Below are 22,721 nucleotides of genomic sequence, written 5' to 3'. Positions count from 1 at the left end.
AGAGAGTCCTCCGGTGAATAAAGTGTACTTCCTTCTGTCTGCTTCTTCCATTGCAAGGGATGTGTTCTTTCCACAGCTTCCTGCCATAGATCCTGATGACAGCGGTCGTATCTCCATCACTTTTTTCCGGCTTTTCAGGGTCCTAAGACTGGTAAAATTGCTGAGCCGAGGAGAAGGCATTAGAAATTTACTCTGGACATTTATCAAATCCTTCCAGGTAAGTACACCTTACTGGATGTGCAAGCTCATATCTACCGTAAGTGAAGGAAGAATCCTGAAAAATGGGAATGGGCTGGGTGAAATGGAAACAAATATAGCACTTCAATACCTCCCAACCCATAACTGACCTGCAGTTGTGGATGACCCTCAGATTCTTCTCTGCCTTATCCCCAGGCATTACCACATGTGGCCTTGCTGATCGTAATGTTGTTCTTCATCTATGCTGTGATTGGGATGCAGGTAAGCAATGCAAGAAAATGCTCGCATTACCTCATTGGACAATCCCTCCCTAAATCCCAGTTATAAATTATCTGAATCAGGGTGTCAAACTCATGTTGTCATGGCGATGTCACATGACATATTGGGACTCCCTCCCCCCCCTTTGCTAAACCAGGCATGGCCATGGCCAGTGCATGACACATCTGGCCCATGGTTATCGGAACTTTTTTCCCCTTCCCTAAACCAGGCATGGGTGTGGCTAGCATGTGATGCATCCGGCCCATGGGCTGGGAGTTTGACAGCCCTGATCTAAATGGACAGAGACAAACCTTAATGTAATTACCTTACTTGGATGCATTTCTTACTCTCAAACTCTATTCCCACAACTATATAAGTTGAAAAGTATTACAAAGGCTGCATGTCATTCCTGCCCAGACATCCAACTCTTTCATCTTCAGCAATGAAGCCCCCCCACTACTGATTCCTTGATCACCTCTTTCATTATGTGACTATTGGTAGTCCTTCACTTACAACCATTCCTTTAATGGCAGTTTGAAGTTACAATGGTGCTGGAAAAAAAGTGACTTACAACCTGTCATCGTGTTTATGACCATCACAGTAATCCCCATGGTCATATGATCAAAATTTAAAGTCTTTCCAGGGAACTTCCAATGAGCAAAGTGAATGGAGAAAGCTGGATTCATTTTATTTTATTTATTTATTTGACTTCTAATTAATGATCACATAATTTATTTAATGACTGAAGTGATTAAAATGGGCCATGGCAAAAAAAAAGTCATACGATTGGGCATGACTCACTTAATAGTTGCATCACGTAGCAATGGAAGTTCCAGTCCCAATTATGGTTGTAAATTGAGGACTACTTATATAGAGATTAACCTACAATGTGGACAGGAAAGCCAAAGACTCAGAGAAAGATTCTGCTTCCACTTGTGAGTTTAATATCACTTACAATATTCTTCAATAGGATTTAGGATATTTTCAAATGAGGACTCCTAGCATAATCCTTTGGAATTTATTTCTATCCTTTTTTTCCCTCTTAATGGTATTTTGTGGAAAGTAAAAAGGTAAAAGAAACAGAAAAATATAGGAGAGTTACAAAGGGAAAATAATCCCTTTGTTTCAGAAAATGTGAGAAATGTATGATAGAAACGTCATCTGGAAGCATTTACTGTTTCTTAATGGAGGATTGCAAACACAATTTTACTAACCTGAAAAATTCAAAGAAAAGGGATGCTTCTAGGCATGGTTTTTACCATAAATCGAACCTCTCAAGGGGCACAGGTGTCATTATATTCTACCCACAGCACTCCCTTGGTTTTTACTGCTTTTTCTTTCTCTTCTCCCCTTACTACAAAAAATATTGTTCAAGCTGGAAAAGGTGGACCAGGTGTTTAAGTCAGGAAGATGGCAAAAGAAGCCCTCCACCTACTTTAAATAGCTCAAGTAGAATCCAGTATGAGCAAAGCATAAGGGAATGGTCACAAGCTGCAAGGCTTTGCAGATAAGTCTCTGACAACAGCATGTTCATTTATAGATGTTTGGGAAAATTGCATTGGTAGATGGAACTCAAATAAACCGGAACAACAACTTTCAGACTTTCCCACAAGCAGTGTTGATGCTATTCAGGTTTGTATCATTTAAGCTTATTTGGTTTATAGCTGAGGGCCCACATTATCTTCAATAACCTTTCCTCCCTTCTTATTGGTGGCATTTCCTCTCTTGACAGAAGATCATTTAAGATCCAAAAAGTACACCCATCATCTTCAAAAACATAGTCCTGTGTACATTTTCTATAGATATCAAGGTTGATGGTAAAGTTAGCATAAATGTGTGGTTTAAATACGATGTTTGAATAAAACAATTCCTGTTTAAGGGATTAATTTCCAACAGTGCTATTTCCTACACTTTTCAATGCCACTGACCCAGCCAAATGCATACTTTGGTTTTCCAGTGTTCTGTGAATCTGCCAATTGGTGGGGCGGGGGAAATGTAATGATTTAAATAACAACTGTTCCCAATATATCGGGAGGAATGAGGAGTAAACTCAACAGTAGTTAAAGCACGAGGATAGAACCAGGAGACTGCAAGTATTAGTTCTGCCTTAGGTTTGAAAGCCAGCTGTGTGACTTTGGGCCTGTCACCATCTCTTAGTCCAACTCCACAGAGTTGTGATTGTGGGGAAAATAGAAGGAGGAAGGCATATTGTGTTTGTTTGCCATTTTGAGCTGTCTATAAAAATAATAAAGAAAGGAGACAGACAGATATAGATATAGATGATATAGATAAATATAGATAGATGGTAGATGGTAGATGATAGTTACAATTATCCCATCTATCTTTGAGTTATTCTTTTTTCAATTTCTTCTAAAACATTTGACCAATGAATAAGTAAATGAGAACTGCTATTGGAAAGGGTAGTATGTATGAATATGATTATAATTCCTGCAGCTCAATCTAGAAAAAATTCTGATTGATACTATGTACTTTTAAAGAAGGTTAATTATATCCATGAATTATTTTTATAATCCTTCTGGATTAGGTTCATGTATCATATTATGCCTTGCCTTAATTTCCCTTTTTCTCTAGGTGTGCCACAGGTGAGGCCTGGCAGGAGGTCTTATTAGGTGCCAGCTATGGCAAGTTATGCGATCCTGAGTCTGATTATGCTCCTGGAGAAGAATACACCTGTGGCTCAGGCTTTGCTTATTTCTACTTTGTAAGCTTTTACGCGCTGTGTGCATTCCTGGTATGTTTATTTTCCTTCCTTCTTTCTCATATCAAGCTCTTATATTGTGTGCATCCAACATATATTTGCAATATATAGATAAATGAGATGTCATCAGAACAGGAACTAAATGTAAACAGGTGGAGTTCATCCGGTTATTGAGTTATTCACAATTGAGGAAGAAAAATATTTGGATATGAACAATAGATTGAAAGGAAGACAGTGCATCAATAATCTTTATAATCTTATCTAGGAAGATTAATAATTTAAGTGTGATATGCAGTGAAATGGTACAGCATTTAATGCCCCTGATCAATCCAACCAACGTTCAGTTCAGTATTCATCCTATTCTCCCTTTTGCTCTCCAGATTTCCATGCCACATATCCTCTCCCAAACAGACATTCCACACCCTCTTATTTCTGAGCATTCTCATTCTTATTGGGCTGTTTAGGTTTGTTGTTTAGATTTCTTTTTTTTACAGTTTTCCCACTACTATTGCAAAGCTGGGGGTTCCTTCCAGAACACAAATACCTCCCTGTAACCATGTTGGTTACTTAGCCACCAGAACCTAATTCCTAAATTCACATTTAGTGTATAGGTTTCTACCCCCTACCCAGTGGTGGGATTCAACCGGTTCGCACCACTTTGGGCAAACCGGCTGTTAAATTGCTAGGTGGCCTCTCCCCTCCCTGCCCCGCTCCTTCCAGAAGTCCCCACATGCCCCGTTTTTGCTCCCAGGTAAGTGCAGGGAGGCCTAGTAGGCCCAAAACTGAGCACAGGGGGCAGCGCCCCCCCTGTGGCCCATTTTTGCTCCTGTGGGATGTAGGAGGCCAAGTGCTGCCTGTCACAACCCCTGGCCACGCCCACCATGGCCACGCCCACCCAGCCGGTCATTAGGGCAGAGAACTGGTTTTTAAATTATTTGAATCCCACCACTGCCCCTACCCTGTGCCATGATGCAGATGAGGAGATCAGGCTGACTAGGTTCCAGTACATTAGGGCTAATATGATTTGAAGTGGAGACCTTTTGGCTTAAAAATTCATATTTCCAGGCATTACATTGTAATATGTTAATGAAAGGTACATTACGGGTCTTTGGTGCTCTCTAAGCTTGCTTGTTTTCTTGCAGACATTTCATTACCCAAACTAGGTAATATCATCAGTCTAGTTTGGGTGTAATTTGCTTTGCAGTTTGTTTTTTCATTTCCCAGCATGTCTGTGGGATGTATTCTAGCACCGATGATGTTACCTAGTTTCGGTAATGAAATGCCTGCAAGAAAACAAGCAAGCTCAGAGAGCACCAAGGACCCCTCATGTCAATCCTGAGCTACAAATATTCTCCTTTATTAGAAATGTACATTACTTTAATTTCAAGGGTCCTTTTGTGTCTGTCATGTGGGGGCAGGTGAGTTGGCTACACCTTCCAATGCCAGAATGCAGCGGTTATAAGGTTTGTGCCAAATCAAGTCTTAAGGGTGAAAATAAGACCAGAAATGGACTGTGTGGCATCCCACCACCCCCAGAACAGTGAAAGTTTTATGGAAGTGGTGTATGTGATATAGGCATTGTTCATCACTTCTGGACAGATCTTTTTCCTTGGTTTCATTCTGTTTGAACATCTGCAAAAACTATTTGACCAGAGGTAGAATAATATATTTGTAGATCATGGCAGCTATTGCTACCGTAGTGTCTTTCTTAAACTATTTCTGAGACGTGAAAAACAGGCTATTTTTCCCCCCAGACTGCCCCAGCTACTGCACATAGCTCATTTCATTAAAAATGATGGCAGGCTATTAAGATGCTTCCATAAATTAGTGTTAGGAACTGCTGACCACTAGTCTCTAGAGCTGTTCATGGTCTATGATCCTCAACTTCACTGAAATGTAAACTTGACTAAACTGACCATGGAACCAGGGAATATTAGGCCACAGATATTAAGATTAATTGATTTCCTTTGGTTGTGAAGGGCGATTAGAGGCCAACTCTAGAGTAAAAAAAGGGCTGAAGTTTGCTTGCCTTCATTCCTTTTTATAAGGCTTAAGGAGATTAGCAAAGCCTTGCTTCTGTCTATTTTATTAGTTCAAATAATGTTAAATAGCAATAGCAGTTAGACTTATATACTGCTTCATAATGCTTTACATCCCTCTCTAAGCAGTTTATAGAGTCAGCATATTGCCCCCAACAATCTGGGTCCTCATTTTACTGATCTTGGAAGGATGGAATGCTGAGTCAACCTTGAGCAGGTCAGGATCGAACTCATGGTAGTGAACAGAGTTAGCCTGCAGTACTGCATTCTAATCACTGTGCCAACACAATTCTTAATGTTGCCCCCATATCAAATTTCACATTTGTTTGAATTTTCTCAAATCTCCAGACAGATAATTCCTGTAGCAACATTATACTGCAATAAAATGGCACTTTGGAATATTCCTTTTCTTCCCCCATTTAAATGATACTTCTTCAGAACTTTTCCTCATACCAAAGCACATTGTTATAGCTTGGTGCGGTATGTGAATCTATTGAAGATATCATGATAGTATCCTCTCTTGTGGTATATTATGAATGTGTCTGAGCTGGTGGTACATGTTTCACTTTTAGAAAAGTCGAGTAGCCAAGTGGGGCAGCACTTCCCTGATACTATATATTTGTGGTTGAGAAAAATGTTTTTCTCACAACCTCTTTTTGCAACAATTAGAGGAAAGCTACTATTAGAAAGAGAAGGAAACTTGCAATATATGTTCTTAAAGCTCATTTCAACCGATAAATCCAACAACAGGATGTATGTCTGTCTTGGAAATTTCATTTAAGAAATGAAAAGTTGAGGATCATTGTATTAAATTATGATTTGTGCTCATAAGAACACCTTTTTATGATGATCATTTTTCTGCTTATGTCCTAATTACTATCTTAGTTGGTATCTATTTTGTGAAACCATCCAGATTCATGAAAGGCAGAATTTATGGAAATATTGTTTTATTGCCTGAGAAAATCAGCCAGTTAGTTTTTATAACACAGTCAAGAGTTTAATACTATGAATTCTTCTGATGCCAAAGAAAATCTCTTGATGATGCCTGATGAAGCTCCATTGTCTGCTGTCATCTTTCATCTAAAATGTGCCAATTTATTTCTCCTTAGATTATCAATCTCTTCGTTGCTGTCATAATGGATAATTTTGACTACCTCACACGGGATTGGTCCATCTTAGGTCCCCACCACCTGGATGAATTCAAAAAAATCTGGGCAGAATATGATCCTGAAGCCACGTGAGAATCTCTCTATTGGTAGATTGCCATGAATAGCTTCACTGAAAATTAAAAGCAAGCTCAGTAATTTGGTTTTTTTTAAATGCAATCTAAAATTAGCATATTCACTTATGCATCTACATAATGAAAAAGCTATACTTTTGCTTTGCTTTCAGTCTATTTCAGCCTAAATGGAGAACACTAATCATAAGACACTTTCTTGGAATACATGTTCATTTATTTGCAAGTGTGTTTATAACAGGAATATTAGAGGGATATAATAAAATATAGTTAACATAATCTAAGAGGGAGATTATGATGCAACCTTATACTCTAATATAAATATTAGTGGGCTAAATTTCCTGTTTTTGTTTTGAGCATTCACTGCAGTCTATATCTCTAAAGCAGGGGTGTCAAACTCACGGCCCGCGGGCCAGATGCTTCACACACTGGCCACACCCACCCAGTGGTGGAATTCAATTTTTTTTACTACCGGTTCTGTGGGCGTGGCTTGATGAGTGTGGTGTGGCTTCATGGGCATGGCTTGGTGGGCATGGCAGGGGAAGGATACTGCAAAATCTCCATTCCCACCCCACTCCCGGGGAAGGATACTGCAAAATCCCATTCCCTCCCCACTCCTGAGGGAAGGATATTGCAAAATCTCCATTCCCACTCTGGGACCAGCCAGAGGTGGTACTTGCCAGTTCTCTGGACTACTCAAAATCTCCACCACCAGTTTTCCAGAACTGTCAGAACCTGCTGAATTTCCCCCAGTTTAGCGAAGGGGGGAAAAGTCGTGATCACATGACTACGTGACGTTGCGAGTTTGACACCTGTGCTCTAAAGTTTCCTATTAAATTGTGGAGTCCTTGGTGCTCTCTGAGCTTGGTTGTTCGCTTGCAGACATTTTATTACCCAACTAGGTAATCATCAGTGTTAGTGAGTGTGAGGTTTGATACCTGTTTATTTGCCTTGCCACTGATGATGGGAGTAGGCTTTTCTCCTTGATTGTTCCTTGATTAGGTTATTGTTTTCTGCTTGATTGTTTCTCTGCAGTTAATCCCTGCTTCTCTGGATATAGGCTGCCGGAAAGAATGTGCTCTGGTCTTTTTGTTTCTTTCTTGATATTTTTAATAAAAAAAGCTTAAAGTACACCAAGGACTCCACAGTTCAATCATGAGCTACATATATTCTCTTCTGTTGTTTTCCTGTTAAAAATGAATGGAGCATCCATTTGTTCACCAACAACTTTGCTAATCAATGTTTTAAAGATATTGAATAATAAATTTAGAATGACTAGCTGTTCTGGAAACAGAGGAAGTCCCGATTATTACTTTGCTGCATAGGTGTAAAAATGGATTTTCCAAGAATAAATATCATCAAGGACCATTCAAAGACTTATAGGTGTTCAATATCCTTTGATAAATAGTTCTTCTTAAGAGTTATCTTTCATAAGTTATATTTTTATATCACCAAAAAAACATGTGTTTATGATACAGTGCCCAGAGTGCTGAAAACGTTTTACTGTTTAAGGCATAAAGAGATTGTCCTCCCCCAAATCTGTATCTTAAATAGCTTAACTACTTTCAACATGGGATTGTGACTTCCATTATAACTAATACAACAAGCTAGTGTAAAAGCCCGACTGTATAAATCTGTCCTCTGTAGAGGAAAAAACAGAAGGCTGTTACTACTACTCCCAATACTCATCCCTTAGTGGGATTGTCTGACTTTTCTTTATGTTAGTCAGTCTTGTAAGGAAACTGGGGTTAGTTGTCATCTTGCATTGAAAGTTAAGATTTCAAACTCTTGTTTTGTCAGTGATATGAAGACACTGAGTGGGGCAACATATTACGCTAAAGTATGCCTTGTTTAGCCATGATTTACTGGCCAAATCACTATTTGATTGATTTGTACCATATGCAAGCCATAAACTCTGGTCTGTAATAACTAGGTCTGCATTAAATACTGACCCAAACAAACCATGTTATGGCTTTGTGGGATGTATGAACCAAATAATGACCTTTCTCAATCTCCTTATATTGTTTTATTTGCATGTCACAATCAGATTTGTAATGAATGTCAATCTGCAAGGCTTGAAAGGAATTGAGAGATTCTTGGAGTTTGTATAGCTAATTTCCCAGTTTTGATTTGCTCCACAGGGAAAATTACCAGCTTCTTCTAGGAATGCTTTATGACACATGCTGCAGGTCATGGACAATGCTAACTGATCAAAAACATAAAACCAAAATGTGTGCTGATTCACTTTGATTAAAAAAAATGCCAAAGGGACATTAAATTGTGGCCTCTGCCTTCTGAATTAGGGATCAAAGTTCTATTTTTGCATCAGATGTATAAAATATGACTATGTTTTGTATTACCTCAGGGGCCGAATTAAGCATCTAGATGTGGTAACTCTGTTGAGACGAATCCAGCCTCCCCTGGGATTTGGGAAATTTTGTCCACACCGTGTGGCTTGCAAGGTAATTGGCTAACAGACAATGTTTCCTTATTGGTGCTATGTAGACCCCCATCTCATTTCTGTTCTATTACCCAAAATGGCACTATAGTCCCCATAGAAAAGACTGTTGCTCCATCCTGTTTCTTAGTGTCAAATAAGTAATGAATATTAAAATGAAGATGTGCTCCAGCACCAGTCCGAAAGCTCGGAAGACAGAACCTTTGGTCCTGATGACTGACCCAGACTACTAAAATGTGTTTGTATATGTAAAGGCTGAAATCACATATCATACAAAACTAGGATTTTTTTAAACCATGTTTTGTGAGTGAATTAAAAACAAATCCAATTGTGAAATAGTACTACAGTATATGTAAATCCAACCATCATGTTTTGTCTTTCTGGCATATATTTTTGTGTGTTTACAGCGCCTAGTGGGCATGAATATGCCACTGAACAGTGATGGCACAGTTACTTTCAATGCCACACTCTTTGCTCTGGTGAGAACTGCTCTCAAGATCAAGACAGAAGGTAAGAGTGGAAACTGCCAATGTTATGTCATGAATAATTTCACTGCATTCTCTAGTTATTATTTCATGAATGGGAAAGAACATTAATCACCTTATATACCAATAGAAAAATAGCTGACACTAAAATCCATTACTGCACAATTACATAAGGCCAACAGTAGATGCTATAAATCAATAATAATTAATACCTTTCTAGTGCATTTAATCACAAGACCTCAACGAGTCAAGACTTCATCTGTCGTAAATTACAATAAGTAGTTTCAGTAGGGATCTGTGCCAACACACTGCTCCTAGAGCTCTAGGGCTTTAAAGAACCTGAGCAAAAAACAAACACTAGCAAGTTCATCCATGACTGGGATTATAGAAGATTTGAACCATCCTATTTAAATTGATCTTTAGTTGTAGCCTTATTTAAGTAAAATAAGACACCCAATGCCATTGGAAGTTGGGTGGCCTCTAAATTTAGATAAATGAAGACATTTGATACAAAATCAATCATGAAAGAGCCACACGCTAGTGGCAGAGAAGATACAGGGGCACTTTGTTTCCAATGCTTCCATAAACCGAGGTTTGGATATTCATAATTGGTAAATACAAACCAAGAGTTAGCCATGATAATGGAGGCTAACCAGAGTTAGCCATGAAAACGGAGGCACCGTTTTACAGTGGTTCTCCTCCTATCTCTCGGGCCGTACGCAAGCGGTGTTGGCAGGGGGGCAGAGGTCGGCTATGAGGCCCCTCACTTGTGGGCTACCCCAGGGGTCAGTCCTCTCGCCTCTCCTGTTCAACATCTATATGAAGCCACTTGGGAAGTTCATCCGTGGTTTTGGGCGCGGTATCATCAGTATGCTGATGATACCCAGCTTTTTATATCCACCCCAAACCAGCCCAGTGATGCCCTTGACGTGATGTCCCGTTGCCTGGAAGCGGTACGGACCTGGATGGGGAGGAACAGGCTTCGACTCAACCCTGCCAAGACCGAGTGGCTGTGGGTACCGGCATCTTGTTCCGATCGAGATGTTCCATCGTTGACCATCGGGGGTGAGGTGTTACCCCCTGTGGATAGGGCTCGCAACTTGGGGGTCCTCCTGGATTTATGGTTGTCTCTGGAAGACCATGTGACAACCGTGACCAGGGGGGCATTTGCCCAGGTTCGCCTTGTGCGACAGTTGTGCCCTTACTTGGACCAAGATGACCTACGCACCGTTACTCATGCGCTGGTCACCTCCCGTCTTGATTACTGCAACGGTCTCTACCTAGTGCTGCCCTTGAAAACCACTCGAAGTCTTCAGCTGGTGCAGAATACGGCCGCGCGGGTTGTGATGGGAGCGTCCCGACACTCCCATGTTACACCCCTCCTGCATGGCCTGCATTGGTTACCGGTTGCCCTTCGGGTGAGGTTCAAGGTGCTGGTTATCACCTATAAAGCCCTTCATGGCCTAGGCCCAGGATATTTGTCGGACCCCCTGCAGCCAGTGACAATCCCCAATCGCCCAGTGCATTCCCACAGACAGGACCTCCTTAGGGTGCAGTCAGCCAGACAGTGTCGGCTGGCGAACCCCGGGGGAAAGCTTTCTCTGTGGGCGCACCCACCCTCTGGAGCCAACTTCCGTTGGAGCTCTGGATGGCCCCTGATCTTCGCTCGTTCCGCTGCGAGTTGAAGACCTGGTTGTTCCGTAGCCTGGACTGATGGGGGGTTTTTAATGAATTTTAAACTGTTTTAATTGGGTTTTAATTTTATATCGTTTTAATAAGGAATTACGCATTTTACCGTTGTGAGCCGCCTTGAGTCCTCGGAGATAGGGTGGCATATAAATTGCATAAAATAAATAAAATAAAATAAATAAATAAATGATAAAGGACTTTGAGACTTTATCTGCATTTTGAATCATGTAATTCTGTTTGAGTCATGTAATTCTAGCACATATACATACAGAATTATAGAGTTTTTGTTCAAGGTTTTTCAAGCTCTATTTATCATGGTGTAGGGTCTCCTGCTTGGGCGCGGGGTTGGACTAGCTGATCTACAAGGTTCCTTCCAACTGTTATTCTGTTATTCTGGTTTGATTTGGTTAAGCTACAATTGAACTCTGAATATTAAGTTATGTACTGGTATAAATCGTTTTGTATGATGGGTGCTTTGCAGGCAACTTTGAGAAAGCCAATGAAGAGCTGAGGATGATTATTAAAAAAATCTGGAAGAGAACCAGCATGAAGCTTTTAGATCAAGTCATTCCACCAATTGGAGGTGAGTCCTCAGACTATCAAGACTTTTGATCTTCATTTCAATTTCTAGTGCTTGTGAAGAAGCTTTTGACTGATCTACTTATAAATTCTCATCAAATTTAATGTTTAGAAAATAGCTTGGTACATGAATTCATACATACTGTGCATTTCTTGCATAATTACAATGCCTTAATTTGTATATATTCTTCTAGATGATGAAGTTACTGTGGGAAGGTTTTATGCTACTTTCCTCATCCAAGAGCACTTCAGAAAATTCATTAAGCGCCAGGAAGAATATTACGGATATCGACCTAAGAAAAATGCTGTTGAAATCCAGGTAAATGGGAAACTGATGAGAGAAATGCTGCATGCATATTTTCATAACTTCTTAAGAAGCAGAAATATTTCAACCTACAGTGGAGTGAGGGCCAGTGAAAGTTTCTCTGTTCTGGCACTGGGCTTAAATTTGTTATCCTAGGATATGTGCATGAATTATGTGGATTCTTAGCATATATGTTTTGGGGATCTTTTAAGAGCTATGTACTAATATATTTGAGAAATGTATTATTATTTCTTATCAAACAATCTTATTTTCTTTAACTGCTTATAATTCAAGTCTTTCTTCAACACTATATGTTTGCTCTGGTCTGAAATTGACCTTCCTTTATGCAACATGTACTATATAGTATGTGTGAGTCTATGCAAATCTGAGCAAAGTGTTAGTTATCATTTATTCTTCATTCCCTATCACCTACATGGAGAAGGAATAAGCTATAAAACAATTTCACTTTACTCCAAAGTTTTGATTGATGATTATGTATAAAGCCAATCTGTCTTTAAAGAAGTTCTAGAATTTGTTTTTGGCATACTTAGCAATTGATTTAGAGCACGATTAAGCAACCTAGATGCTTAGATATCAACTCATATTATCCCTTAACTCATATAAATAATGCAATGGGACTGTGTATAGCTATTGGGAATCCAGAAAACCAGGAAAAAAAAAAACAGACAGCAGCAAAGAAATAGTATTTCAGACATCATGCTACATTGTAAAGAGCCTTAAAAATAATGACCAACACAACTGGGTTTAGAGCCAAGAATTGGTGTATTTTGCAGTGGTGTGATTGTCCTGTCAGCAGTTGAATTACTGCTTTCTACCCCAATTGCTTTCTATCTTGTTGAGTCATGTTCAAAATCAGCAGCAACACACTGGTTGCATTACATTTGTCCAATTCAGAGGTGATATGGAGAATAAGGTTGAGAGGAGAAAGTTAATAATTCTTGGAGGATATATAGTATCTGCTCCATCCCTTTCCCATTTTGGTATGAATGGCCCCTTCCAATGCTAAAGGATTCCACCTCACTTCTCACAAGGCTGGCTTAAGGACCATTGAAGAGGAAACTGCTCCTGAGATCAAAAGAGCAATCTCTGGGGATCTGACTGCAGAGGAGGAACTTGAAAGAGCCATGGTGGAGGCAGCAATGGAAGAAGGCATCTACAGGGTGAGTATACGTACAGAAGGTATTAAGTGTATGGCAGATATAAAAACAGATCTATTCTTTAATTAAAAAGGTCCCTTCTATCTACAAATTTGCTGTTGTGACCTATGCTTTCTTACAGATCATTCCCTCTTTCACTTTTGCCTTCCTCCCCACATTAAAATCATTCATTGCCCAGAACATATACAGTTTCCTTTGTTATAAGTATCAGAATTATAAAGGACAGAAGGGCTTTTGCTCTCCTCTTTATTTCTAAATTACTACTGGTGGTTTTTAAAATTCCTGTTAAAAAATGCATTCATCATTCTGAAGAATAGAGATGAGAGGGTTTCATGTTGTAAGCATTCCTTCTGAGCTAAACGAATATCTTTTTGCAAAATGATCAGATGCATGCATACTTATCAGTACACAACAGAGATTTAGTAAACCTACCTAACGTGCACACTTCCTATGTATGGATGCATACATGCACATCCTTCTTTAAAGCTAATTTAAAAAACACCATTTTTCTGCATCAACTTCATTTTCATAAAATATGATTAAGAAAGAAAATCCTGACATAAATTTAAATGAATATTAAAGTACTGCCATTATATTTTATTAGCAGCACAATTTGCAATTCAGGAGGACCATCAGAGATACCTGAATAAATTCTTCATAAGCCCCTACTGGACTGGTCATATTGATATTGAAGTTTTGATTATATAATTCTATTTTTATTGATTCCTAAGCTTTGTAGATCACCTAGAAAACTTAGCTGATGAGACTATAAAAAAGCCACACAAAATCATAAAGAAATTTAACAAATTGTTTACTTCAATTTTATCTCCTAAGATAACATATCTTCCTCCGCTCTGGATGCAATTGCATAATTTAAAGTCGTCGTCATCCAATCCTATATCTTGAAAGATCTGATACAGACTTAAAGGAGGGTAAGGGTGATTCTGCAAATTCTGAAACTCACTTTGCTCAATCACTCATATTAAAGTTGGAGAATTTTTCCATTTTCTTTAAAAAGTTGACAGGGATCTTAGTGTGAAGTTAACTATTGCTGCTAAATTCTTTATTTGCACTTTTCATACTCATTTGGTCTCTGCTCTAAATATAGTTTTTCTATATTGGCTAAATGAAAGTTCCAAGAAGCTTCAGAGTGTAAAATTTAAACCCGTGTCTCCCTGTAAGGCTACTCACCTATCACAGCACTACATCGTTTCTCAGAAATAGGCAAAAAGAAAATACTTCAAGTAGTAAATATAATATTTAATCCATCCCAAGCTGTGCTCTGTGAAATTGATTCTTGATCAAACAATTGTGAAGCAGGTATAAACAAGCAACTTTTCTTTTAATAATTTTAAATATACCATGGAAGTTGTTTCTTGTTGAGCCCAACAATAGATGCATACAAAGTGATAGGAAAAAAATTATACATAATTTGTGAATCTCAACGAATTTTGTACTATGCTAAAAAAATAAATAAATCCAAGAAGCATATTTAAAAGTGGCCATGACTCTTCAAAAGTTCAGCAAGCTGGAAGGTACACCTGGAATCCCTCTTCTACACTTTTGCTCAAAATGGTTCTCCGTTACTACTCATGAAAATTATTCATCACAAATAATAATTTTAAATTGATAAATTAAACTTTCAGGCAGTAAAATGGTGTGAGGGGAAAGAGTTAAACTTGTTAAACTTGTTTAACTCTTATATATATAGTATATTAAACACCTTTAATATAATGTGTAGCTTGATCCTTAGCTTACCAGAAGTGTGACTTCTTGAGCTTCTTCAGTTTTAGCTTCTTCAGTTTTCCGCTGCTGAAACACAAAATGGCTTTAGGAAAAAGAAGGTGGCCAATTTTTCTCTTTCTCCATTAAATTCAGAGAACAGGGGGCTTGTTTGGCCAGGTTGAGAACTTCATCGAACCCAGCAGCCCACTTCCACCACACATGGCAAACCAAAGACCTCTGCAGTTCACCGAGATGAGTAGCGAAGAATTAGATTCCCCAGTATTCATTGAGGACTTTCCACCTGCAAGAGGCACCAATGTGAACAACAGCAACAGTAATGCTAACAACAATGCAACAATACGGTAAGAACTAAAATTGCGATAAAAAATGGGAACAGTTAGGATCAGGATTGAATAGTAACATTCATTTCAGAATAATACTTTGGTATAAATAATTAGGTGGGATCTGGAATTTTAAAGGAGTCCTTTTCCAAACCGTACAGCAGCCCAACACATTGTGTAAAAGAAAAATAATGTTTTATGAAAAGGATTCTGCATTTACTACAAAAGATATAAATCAGGCTGCCTTAACCAATATTCCCAGGAATCATTTCCAGGCATTATAGGTCGATTAGCTTAATGCTCTCTCTGTCTTTGGAGTCTGCATATGTTCCAGCGGCTGGTTACAAGGACTAAAGTTCTTCACCAAAGATTTATGGCCAAACTCCATTAGGACAATTCCTATTAGGGACCAGTAATTAATTAAAGAACACGAAGTAGGAAATATAGATAGTTCTGGAAACAAAAGGAACAGAAAGATCTCTTCTGACACTATTGCTTTATTTATTATTTGAAATTGGGATTAGCAATGAAGTGGCCAAAACTGCTGATGATTTCAAATTATTATTGTATTATTAAAGCCAAAAGAAACAACAAAAGCATTCCAAAAATACTTTTTCAGACTGTAGAAATTATTGTAGAATTAAAACAACTATTTTAGTTCAGTATACATAGATGTAAACTGATGTCATATGATTGTGCAGTTCTTACCATGGTTTTACCTGAATTCAACCATTCATAGTCAGTCTTTGGTAATCAGATTTTAAGGCACCATCATATTTTGTAAACTGGTAAATCACAAATGGGCAACTTACAGTATTGCATCAATTATGTTAAATATACACAGATATACAAGAAAACAAATGATAAAATGGAAAAGATCATCAGTATCTGATTCAGAGGTGGGTTTCAGCAGGTACTGACCAGTTCTGGAGAACCAGTAGCGGAAATTTTGAGTAGTTCGGAGAACCGGTAGTAAAAATCCTGACTGGCCCCGCCCCCATCTATTCTCTGCCTCCTAAGTTCCAGCTGATCGGGAGGAAATGGGAATTTTGCAGTAACCTTCCCCTGCCAAGCCCACCAGGCCATTCCACGCCCACCAAGCCACACCCATAGATCCGGTAGTAAAAAAATTTGAAACCCACCACTGATCTGATCAGTATCCCAGAATAGTTTTCCAGTATACCAGGATAGTTTGTTACGTTTAAAAAGCATTACTTAAAATGCTTGTATTACATATACTTAAAAGCATTATCAAATGAACACTAATTAGTTGATTTGGATAGGGTACTAGGATTTAATCATCAGTGTTTTGCTTCACAGGATGACATATGAGAATGAATTGAACGACCAGAAGATGGTACCACCATCTCCTCATTCATCTCACCTCAGTGAGTTCTGCCAACCTTCCTTCTGTCTGATACACTCTTTCTTGTCCAAATGATGCAAGACTGCCCAAACCAGGAGATTTCCACTACAGGATTAGTCTCAAATTCTCTTGTCTTTAGGGCTGGGAGATAATTGTTGCTCTAACAAAAGGATTGCGTAATGTATATATTTACATATGTCTAGATCAAGAGCTATTAGCCTAGTAAAAACATTATGTCATTTACTTATAGTTCAGCTATGTATCCCTATTATCATTACATCATTATTATTTTTTTGTTTCCCACTTTCCCCCAGTCAAGCAATGTTCTATTCAAAATGAAAAGCAGCAAGACAAAATGAGCAAATTATCAGCAAACAATGTCAGGTGCTCTTCAGAACGACAATTTTCCACTCGGCAGGTAAATGTAAACTCAGATTGTTTAAATTTATTCACACTTGATTAACTTATCCACATTTGACTAGAAAAGAGACTTACAATTCTATCAGCAATTGACCATAATGGATATGTGAGTAGTTACCTCGCTAGAATATTTTTACTTTGCTCAGGTATAACTTTTTCACAATTAGGAGAAAGTAATACAATTTATATAGTATTGTATTACCTACTATTACTTCTCTATAACTTAGGTGCTATAAAGCTTCTTTTAGCAAAATGTTCCTTATAATACCTATTAAAGTTTCCTATTTGCAGATTTAGTTCACTTCATTGCTTACTGTTAATTAAAGAGTAACGTAATATTACCCCTTAAACAGACATTCTGAATTGCCCATAATTTTCAGTTTTTCATCTGACTTAGGGAAATTTCATTTCTGAGTAGCAAAAAAGCAATGTTTCACCATATAAAACTGAAACTATGAAAGATAATGGGAGAAAACTAATAAAAATATTGATGGAGTAGCTAAAAATAAGAATTTAGACTGTTATAACAAGATATTTTTCTGTTGCATTGAACAGTAAAAGAAGCATAAGCTCAGAATATTTATGTATGTATCTGGGAAGTATAAACAAAGTATTTTTTCCCATATATATTTTGCATATGTTTCTAATGCAGCAAGTTGAACTGCAATGTCACATTTAAAAGGGTGGGGGAATGGTTACACCTTGCATTTTTCAGGGTTTTTCTTAAATTTTGGCAGTGAAGTCAAAGAATTTCCATTCAGATAGTTTCATTTTTTTAAATCTACAATTTCTTAAGAACATTGTCAGTCAAGATACAGATCATGGTGAAGTTTCACCATCTACAAGTAACAGTGAAGAAAGCACTTCAAAGAATCCAGAAGCCCGTACCCCAGCCACTCTTCAATTTCTTCAAGAGGTACGTCAAATACTGATAATTGGGGTCTGTATAATGTCCAGGATATACAGGGAATATGAATATAATGATTGGGTTCGTGCATTACAGTAAGTCACACTTTGCTTATCTATTGCTTATTAAATAAACCATAACTAGTTAAGTTCACCCAGACTTTAAACACTGACAAACTGCAGTGCCTGACTCTGAATAAGGACTAAGATATAAACTATTATGTATGAATCACAGTAGCTGGGATCTAGTTTAGGGTGAATGAAATGATAAATGAGGTAGGATTGGCTTAAAAGGTCAATAATTTTAAAGCAGCTCTACCTTGATTATTTTTTTTAAATAATCAAGGTAGATTATTTTAGGTAGATTGTTATGCCTTACAAAACCTCAAATACGTTTTATTCAAGAGCAGAGAGAGTTGGATTAAAAAATCCAGGCTCATGCTTATATTCAAAGGCATTGAGTGGGGAAATTGCATAGGATTTATGAAATAATCTGTTAAAATTATGGAATTTTAATATGCAAAAGTTGCTTCATTAAGCATAAACTGTTAGCAGGGGAAGCTGGTGTGTTTTTCTTTTTTCAAGAACATAATTTGAGAGCCAGACTTTTCTTCCCCATTTGCTTGACCAGTCTTTAGACCAGTGTTTCTTAATTTGAATGGACTTCAACTCCTAAAATTCCCCAGACATTACACACATCTTAAAGTTGCTGAATTAAATAAAGAATTCTATTCTGTTGTTCTATTCTATTCTATTCTATTCTATTCTATTCTATTCTATTCTATTCTATTCTATTCTATTCTATTCTATTCTATTCTATTCTAATTCTATTGAGGTTGAGAAACACTAGTCTAGACAAAGATTATGAGCAGGCATGAATAGGCATGTCCATATCAAAGTGACCATATTCCAGATAGGTTCTTCTATGACTCAGTCTTATGCTAAACAGTAGTATTGTGCAGGGTTTCAGAGCTGGTTTGATTGGAAGGAGTGTTTCAGAATGTGAGCATGTATGCAGCAGCTCTCTAGGACTCATTAAAAGCCTAACAACTTTTCCCCCTGGATTGTGTGGCCACTGTAAAAGAGACTCTGCTGCACTTATGTGATGTGGTGCTGCAGTCATGTATTCTGAATCATCCGCCTTGAACTGAATCTGAAATACTGCACAGCCTCCTTAATAGGTATTATAGGAATTACCTGGAGGTTCAACCTAGCCAAGATATTGATTGAAATTTCCTGGAAGCTTTCCAAATACCTAAGGAAACTATGTTGTATGAATTTGGTTTCCCTTCAAAAGGTTGATTAAAAGTCAAGGTTGGACTCCACTATGAGTCCCAGGGAAAACCACCCTGAAACGATCCTTAAAGGATAAGATTCCTGATATATTTTACTAAATGAAATCTATGTTTTATTTTGAACTGAAACTGACCGTTTCTGATTTAGTGCTGCTGAATTCTTTAATAAATGAACAGAACCGGGTTGGGAGTTGATTTATCCTTCTGCCTGGCCTGGGGAGTGGTCTTATCCATAAAATGGCTGCTGGGGTATATGCTGCCTTAGTTATAAATCTCATGAGTTACTGTGGTGGCATTTAATTGATTTCTGAAATATATGACAAAAAAAAAATCTTCCTTTAGGGAATGGAGGTACAGATGCCTCAGATTGTAAAAAAAAAAAAAAAAGAAGTTGGATTTTGAAATATTTCTCTCATAAGGCTTTTCTATATTTTTAAAATCGATAAAAAAGGACTGTTGTAATCTGCCATTGCTCTCGATTTTTTTCTAATCCATAACAAAGAATTCTTCCTTGTCACAGGAAAACATTCAGCCTTTCATGGTTATTGTGAAGTACTACCGGGGGGGGGGGAATTCTGGGAGTTGAAGGGGCATGCTGCCTGGGGAATTTTGGGGGTTGAAATCCACACATTTTTAAGTTGCCAGGTTTGAAAAACACTGGTTTAATGTAAAATTTGCCCTTTTTGTAAGCCAGTATTGGTTGTCTCTTTTTCTTTCACTTCCCACTCAATTTTGCTAGTAGAGATGCAAATTTGATTTACACATCATATTAATGCATAATAGTATGCCTTTGGTGGGGGGGGCTTAACATTATTAACACAGGCATTGTAGTGAACTCAAGAGATCAAATTAAGACTTAGAATAATATTACAGTATTAATAACATACAGTATCAACCTTGTGAACTCTCAGACTTCCTCTTTCTGCTATCTATTCAAAATGGACAGTGACTAATTTTATATATATTTATATGTTAGACTGTGTATACATATGTATGTATATAGCAGGTGTGGGTTCTACTTACCTTTACTACTGGTTTGCATTGTGCCCACGCTCGCACGCTTGCTTCGCTCGCACACGCGCTCTTCTGCGCATGCGCAGATCGCCTATGACGACGTCCGGGTCAGTGGGCGGAGCCTCCCACCAGTTTTACTACTGGTTCTTGTGAACCGGTCCGAACCTGGGGCAATCCACCACTGGTATATAGCATATCTATATGTGTATTATATGCATGTACACTTTTGAGAGGAGGCAACAGAATTTCATTTTTCATGTGTGCCAGAGTGCCCACAGAAAAAAAATGATTAGTATTAGTAAATGCTTATTAGTAAATGCTGAAGTTGCAGATCCCTGCATGGGGGAACATTTGATTTGTAGATAGTCCTCATTTAACAACCACTTTTTCAATGATGTTAAATCACGTTGCAGGTTACAACAGCGTTGAATGTATTTACAACCATTCTTTATAGTTGTGGCTATAATCCCGGCAGTCATGATTGTGATTCAAACTCTTGTTAATTGGCTTGCAATTTTGACAGCCACAGTTTTCCAGTCAAGTGATCATCATTTGCGATCTTTAGTGCTAGCTTCCAAAAAGCAAAATCAATGGGCAGGAAGTCATGACTGGGCCTAATGATTGCATGGGATTCGCTTAACAATGGCAACCGGAACTGCCACCACTGCTGTTGTAAGTAGGCATGTCACGTGATATGCTTTACAACTACATTGCTTAGCCATTGAGTTACTGATCCTAACTGCTTTTGTTAAGTGAGGACTACCTTTAGATGATCTCAAAAATACTTTCCAACGGTAGGATACTTTGAAATACCTGAGAAGATACAGGCCATTCTCATTCATGAACCATGGTGGCACAGTGGTTAGAGTGCAGTACTGCAGGCTACTTCTGCTGACTGCCGGCTGCCTGCAGTTTGGCAGTTCAAATCTCACCAGGCTCAAGGCTGACTCAGCCTTCTACCCTTCCGAGATCGGTAAAATGAGGACCCATATTGTTGTGGGCAATATGCTGACTCTGTAAACCGCTTAGAGAGGGCTGTAAAGCACTGTAAAGTGTTATAGTATAAATCTAAGTGCTATTGCTATTAATCCAGAACTTTAAGTATCACTGAGGTACAAAATTGAGTTAGGTATTTGATTTAATCCTTAAGGCAAATTTTATTTTTCCCAAAGGCTTGGACAATACCCAGCTAATCTTTTTCCCTCTCTTCAATGCAGGCATTGGCCTCTGAGGGACTTTGTTTCCTAGCTAAAGATGATTCTTTTCTGAAGCTGACAAGAGATGAGATGGTTGCAGCCTTCCAAGCTGAACTGACAGATGTGGAAGACACGGCTGCCATGCTGTTGGAGAGACGGAAGAGCTCAGCTTCATCTCTGTAAAGGGCCTATAACATGGCCGTTCCATTGTTTTCTTGACAGTATTGCTCTATAGCGGTAGCCACTTTTGTGTTTTTGGATGATTATCATGAAAGCGCTACACAATCTGCTCATGGTGGCCTGATTGATTTCCAGCCTGATAGGCAAGCAGAAGAGATGGCAGATGGAAAAGGGGGCGGGTTTTTTTGGCTGCCTTAGAAGAGATTTTAGGAATGGATTCCTATAGAGATTTGCACAGGTGAAAAGAGAATCTCTTGCTCATCCAGGTCTCATAACATCTATAGCCTGTAATTTAGATGGATTATTACATAGTTCCAAAGTATTGTAACACTTCTTCCCGTTGGCAGTTTGGCAAGGATTCTGAAAAATGCCTTTAAATTATATTGAAGAATCTGGAGAAAAAAACAAAAATGATTAAAAACTAACACTTTTAATAAACAGAAAGTCCCCCAATGGTTTTCTTTATACATTTGAATTTTCATTGATATATTTTAAACTTCAAAAGATTTGAATGCAGTTTACACATAAAAATTATACACGGCTGTTACAAACAGTGAGATACTGATCAGTTTGTTTGTTTTTTAGAAAAATGGTGTTATAGACATTCATTCATACAATCCAACATAGGGAAGAAGATTTTTACTGCTTATTTATATTAAATCTCCAAGCTGTTATAAAGCCATTAACAAAATATATGTACAGTGAAAGCCAATATCCTTTTTTTCTCATCAGTTAGCACCTCTGCTATAAAAGCAGCCAAAAATAGCTAAATCCTTTTACAAGGCAGCCGAAGCTATTGCTTAGCTGTAGCTTTCTGTCCAGTGCACCTGCCACCTTCATCTTCACCTCCTTTATATATTAAGGATCCGAACCCTGCAGCCAGCGTCTTCCAGAACAGGTTTCCTCTCAAGGTTAATAGATATTCAAATGAGAAATTATGCATCCCAGGAGAGGTATTGAATCAACAGAGCCTAGCTGCTCTCTGGGTTTTTATTTGTTAACTCGTAAAAGGAGAATGGATAAAGGGATGCTTATGAAAAAGGGGGTTGGGTTGTTAAAGCAAATCCTTTTCTCTCTGGAGGCCAAACTCTGATTACAGTCTGCTTGAGCTACTGGAAACCCTGGAGCAATACG

General features: G+C 38.2%; 1 protein-coding gene across 3 annotated transcripts in view; it reads left to right on the top strand.

Moving 5' to 3' along the window:
* The window catches only part of CACNA1S (calcium voltage-gated channel subunit alpha1 S), a 74,816-nt gene extending 52,674 nt beyond the window's left edge, over nucleotides 1-22,142 (top strand). For 2 of the 3 annotated variants that reach the window (XM_070941448.1, XM_070941449.1), the window contains exons 30-44: nucleotides 77-217; nucleotides 394-459; nucleotides 1,997-2,088; nucleotides 3,049-3,208; nucleotides 6,324-6,451; nucleotides 8,817-8,913; nucleotides 9,317-9,419; nucleotides 11,565-11,666; nucleotides 11,857-11,981; nucleotides 13,019-13,147; nucleotides 15,023-15,231; nucleotides 16,531-16,598; nucleotides 16,891-16,994; nucleotides 17,793-17,912; nucleotides 21,429-22,141. In XM_070941448.1, the coding sequence (XP_070797549.1) occupies nucleotides 77-217; nucleotides 394-459; nucleotides 1,997-2,088; nucleotides 3,049-3,208; nucleotides 6,324-6,451; nucleotides 8,817-8,913; nucleotides 9,317-9,419; nucleotides 11,565-11,666; nucleotides 11,857-11,981; nucleotides 13,019-13,147; nucleotides 15,023-15,231; nucleotides 16,531-16,598; nucleotides 16,891-16,994; nucleotides 17,793-17,912; nucleotides 21,429-21,590 (1,806 nt within the window). In that variant the 3' untranslated portion in view covers nucleotides 21,591-22,141. Of the gene's footprint in view, nucleotides 1-76; nucleotides 218-393; nucleotides 460-1,996; nucleotides 2,089-3,048; nucleotides 3,209-6,323; nucleotides 6,452-8,816; nucleotides 8,914-9,316; nucleotides 9,420-11,564; nucleotides 11,667-11,856; nucleotides 11,982-13,018; nucleotides 13,148-15,022; nucleotides 15,232-16,530; nucleotides 16,599-16,890; nucleotides 16,995-17,792; nucleotides 17,913-21,428 lie in introns of all 3 variants that reach the window. The other variant, XM_070941447.1, reaches the window with a different exon arrangement.
* The last annotated feature ends 579 nt before the right edge of the window (nucleotides 22,143-22,721 follow it).

The sequence above is a fragment of the Pituophis catenifer genome, unplaced genomic scaffold, assembly GCF_029215685.1.
Source record: "Pituophis catenifer annectens isolate HBS135680 unplaced genomic scaffold, rPitCat1.0.hap2 SCAF_3, whole genome shotgun sequence".
NCBI lineage: Eukaryota > Metazoa > Chordata > Lepidosauria > Squamata > Colubridae > Pituophis > Pituophis catenifer.
This window is presented reverse-complemented; position numbering and strand designations above follow the sequence as displayed.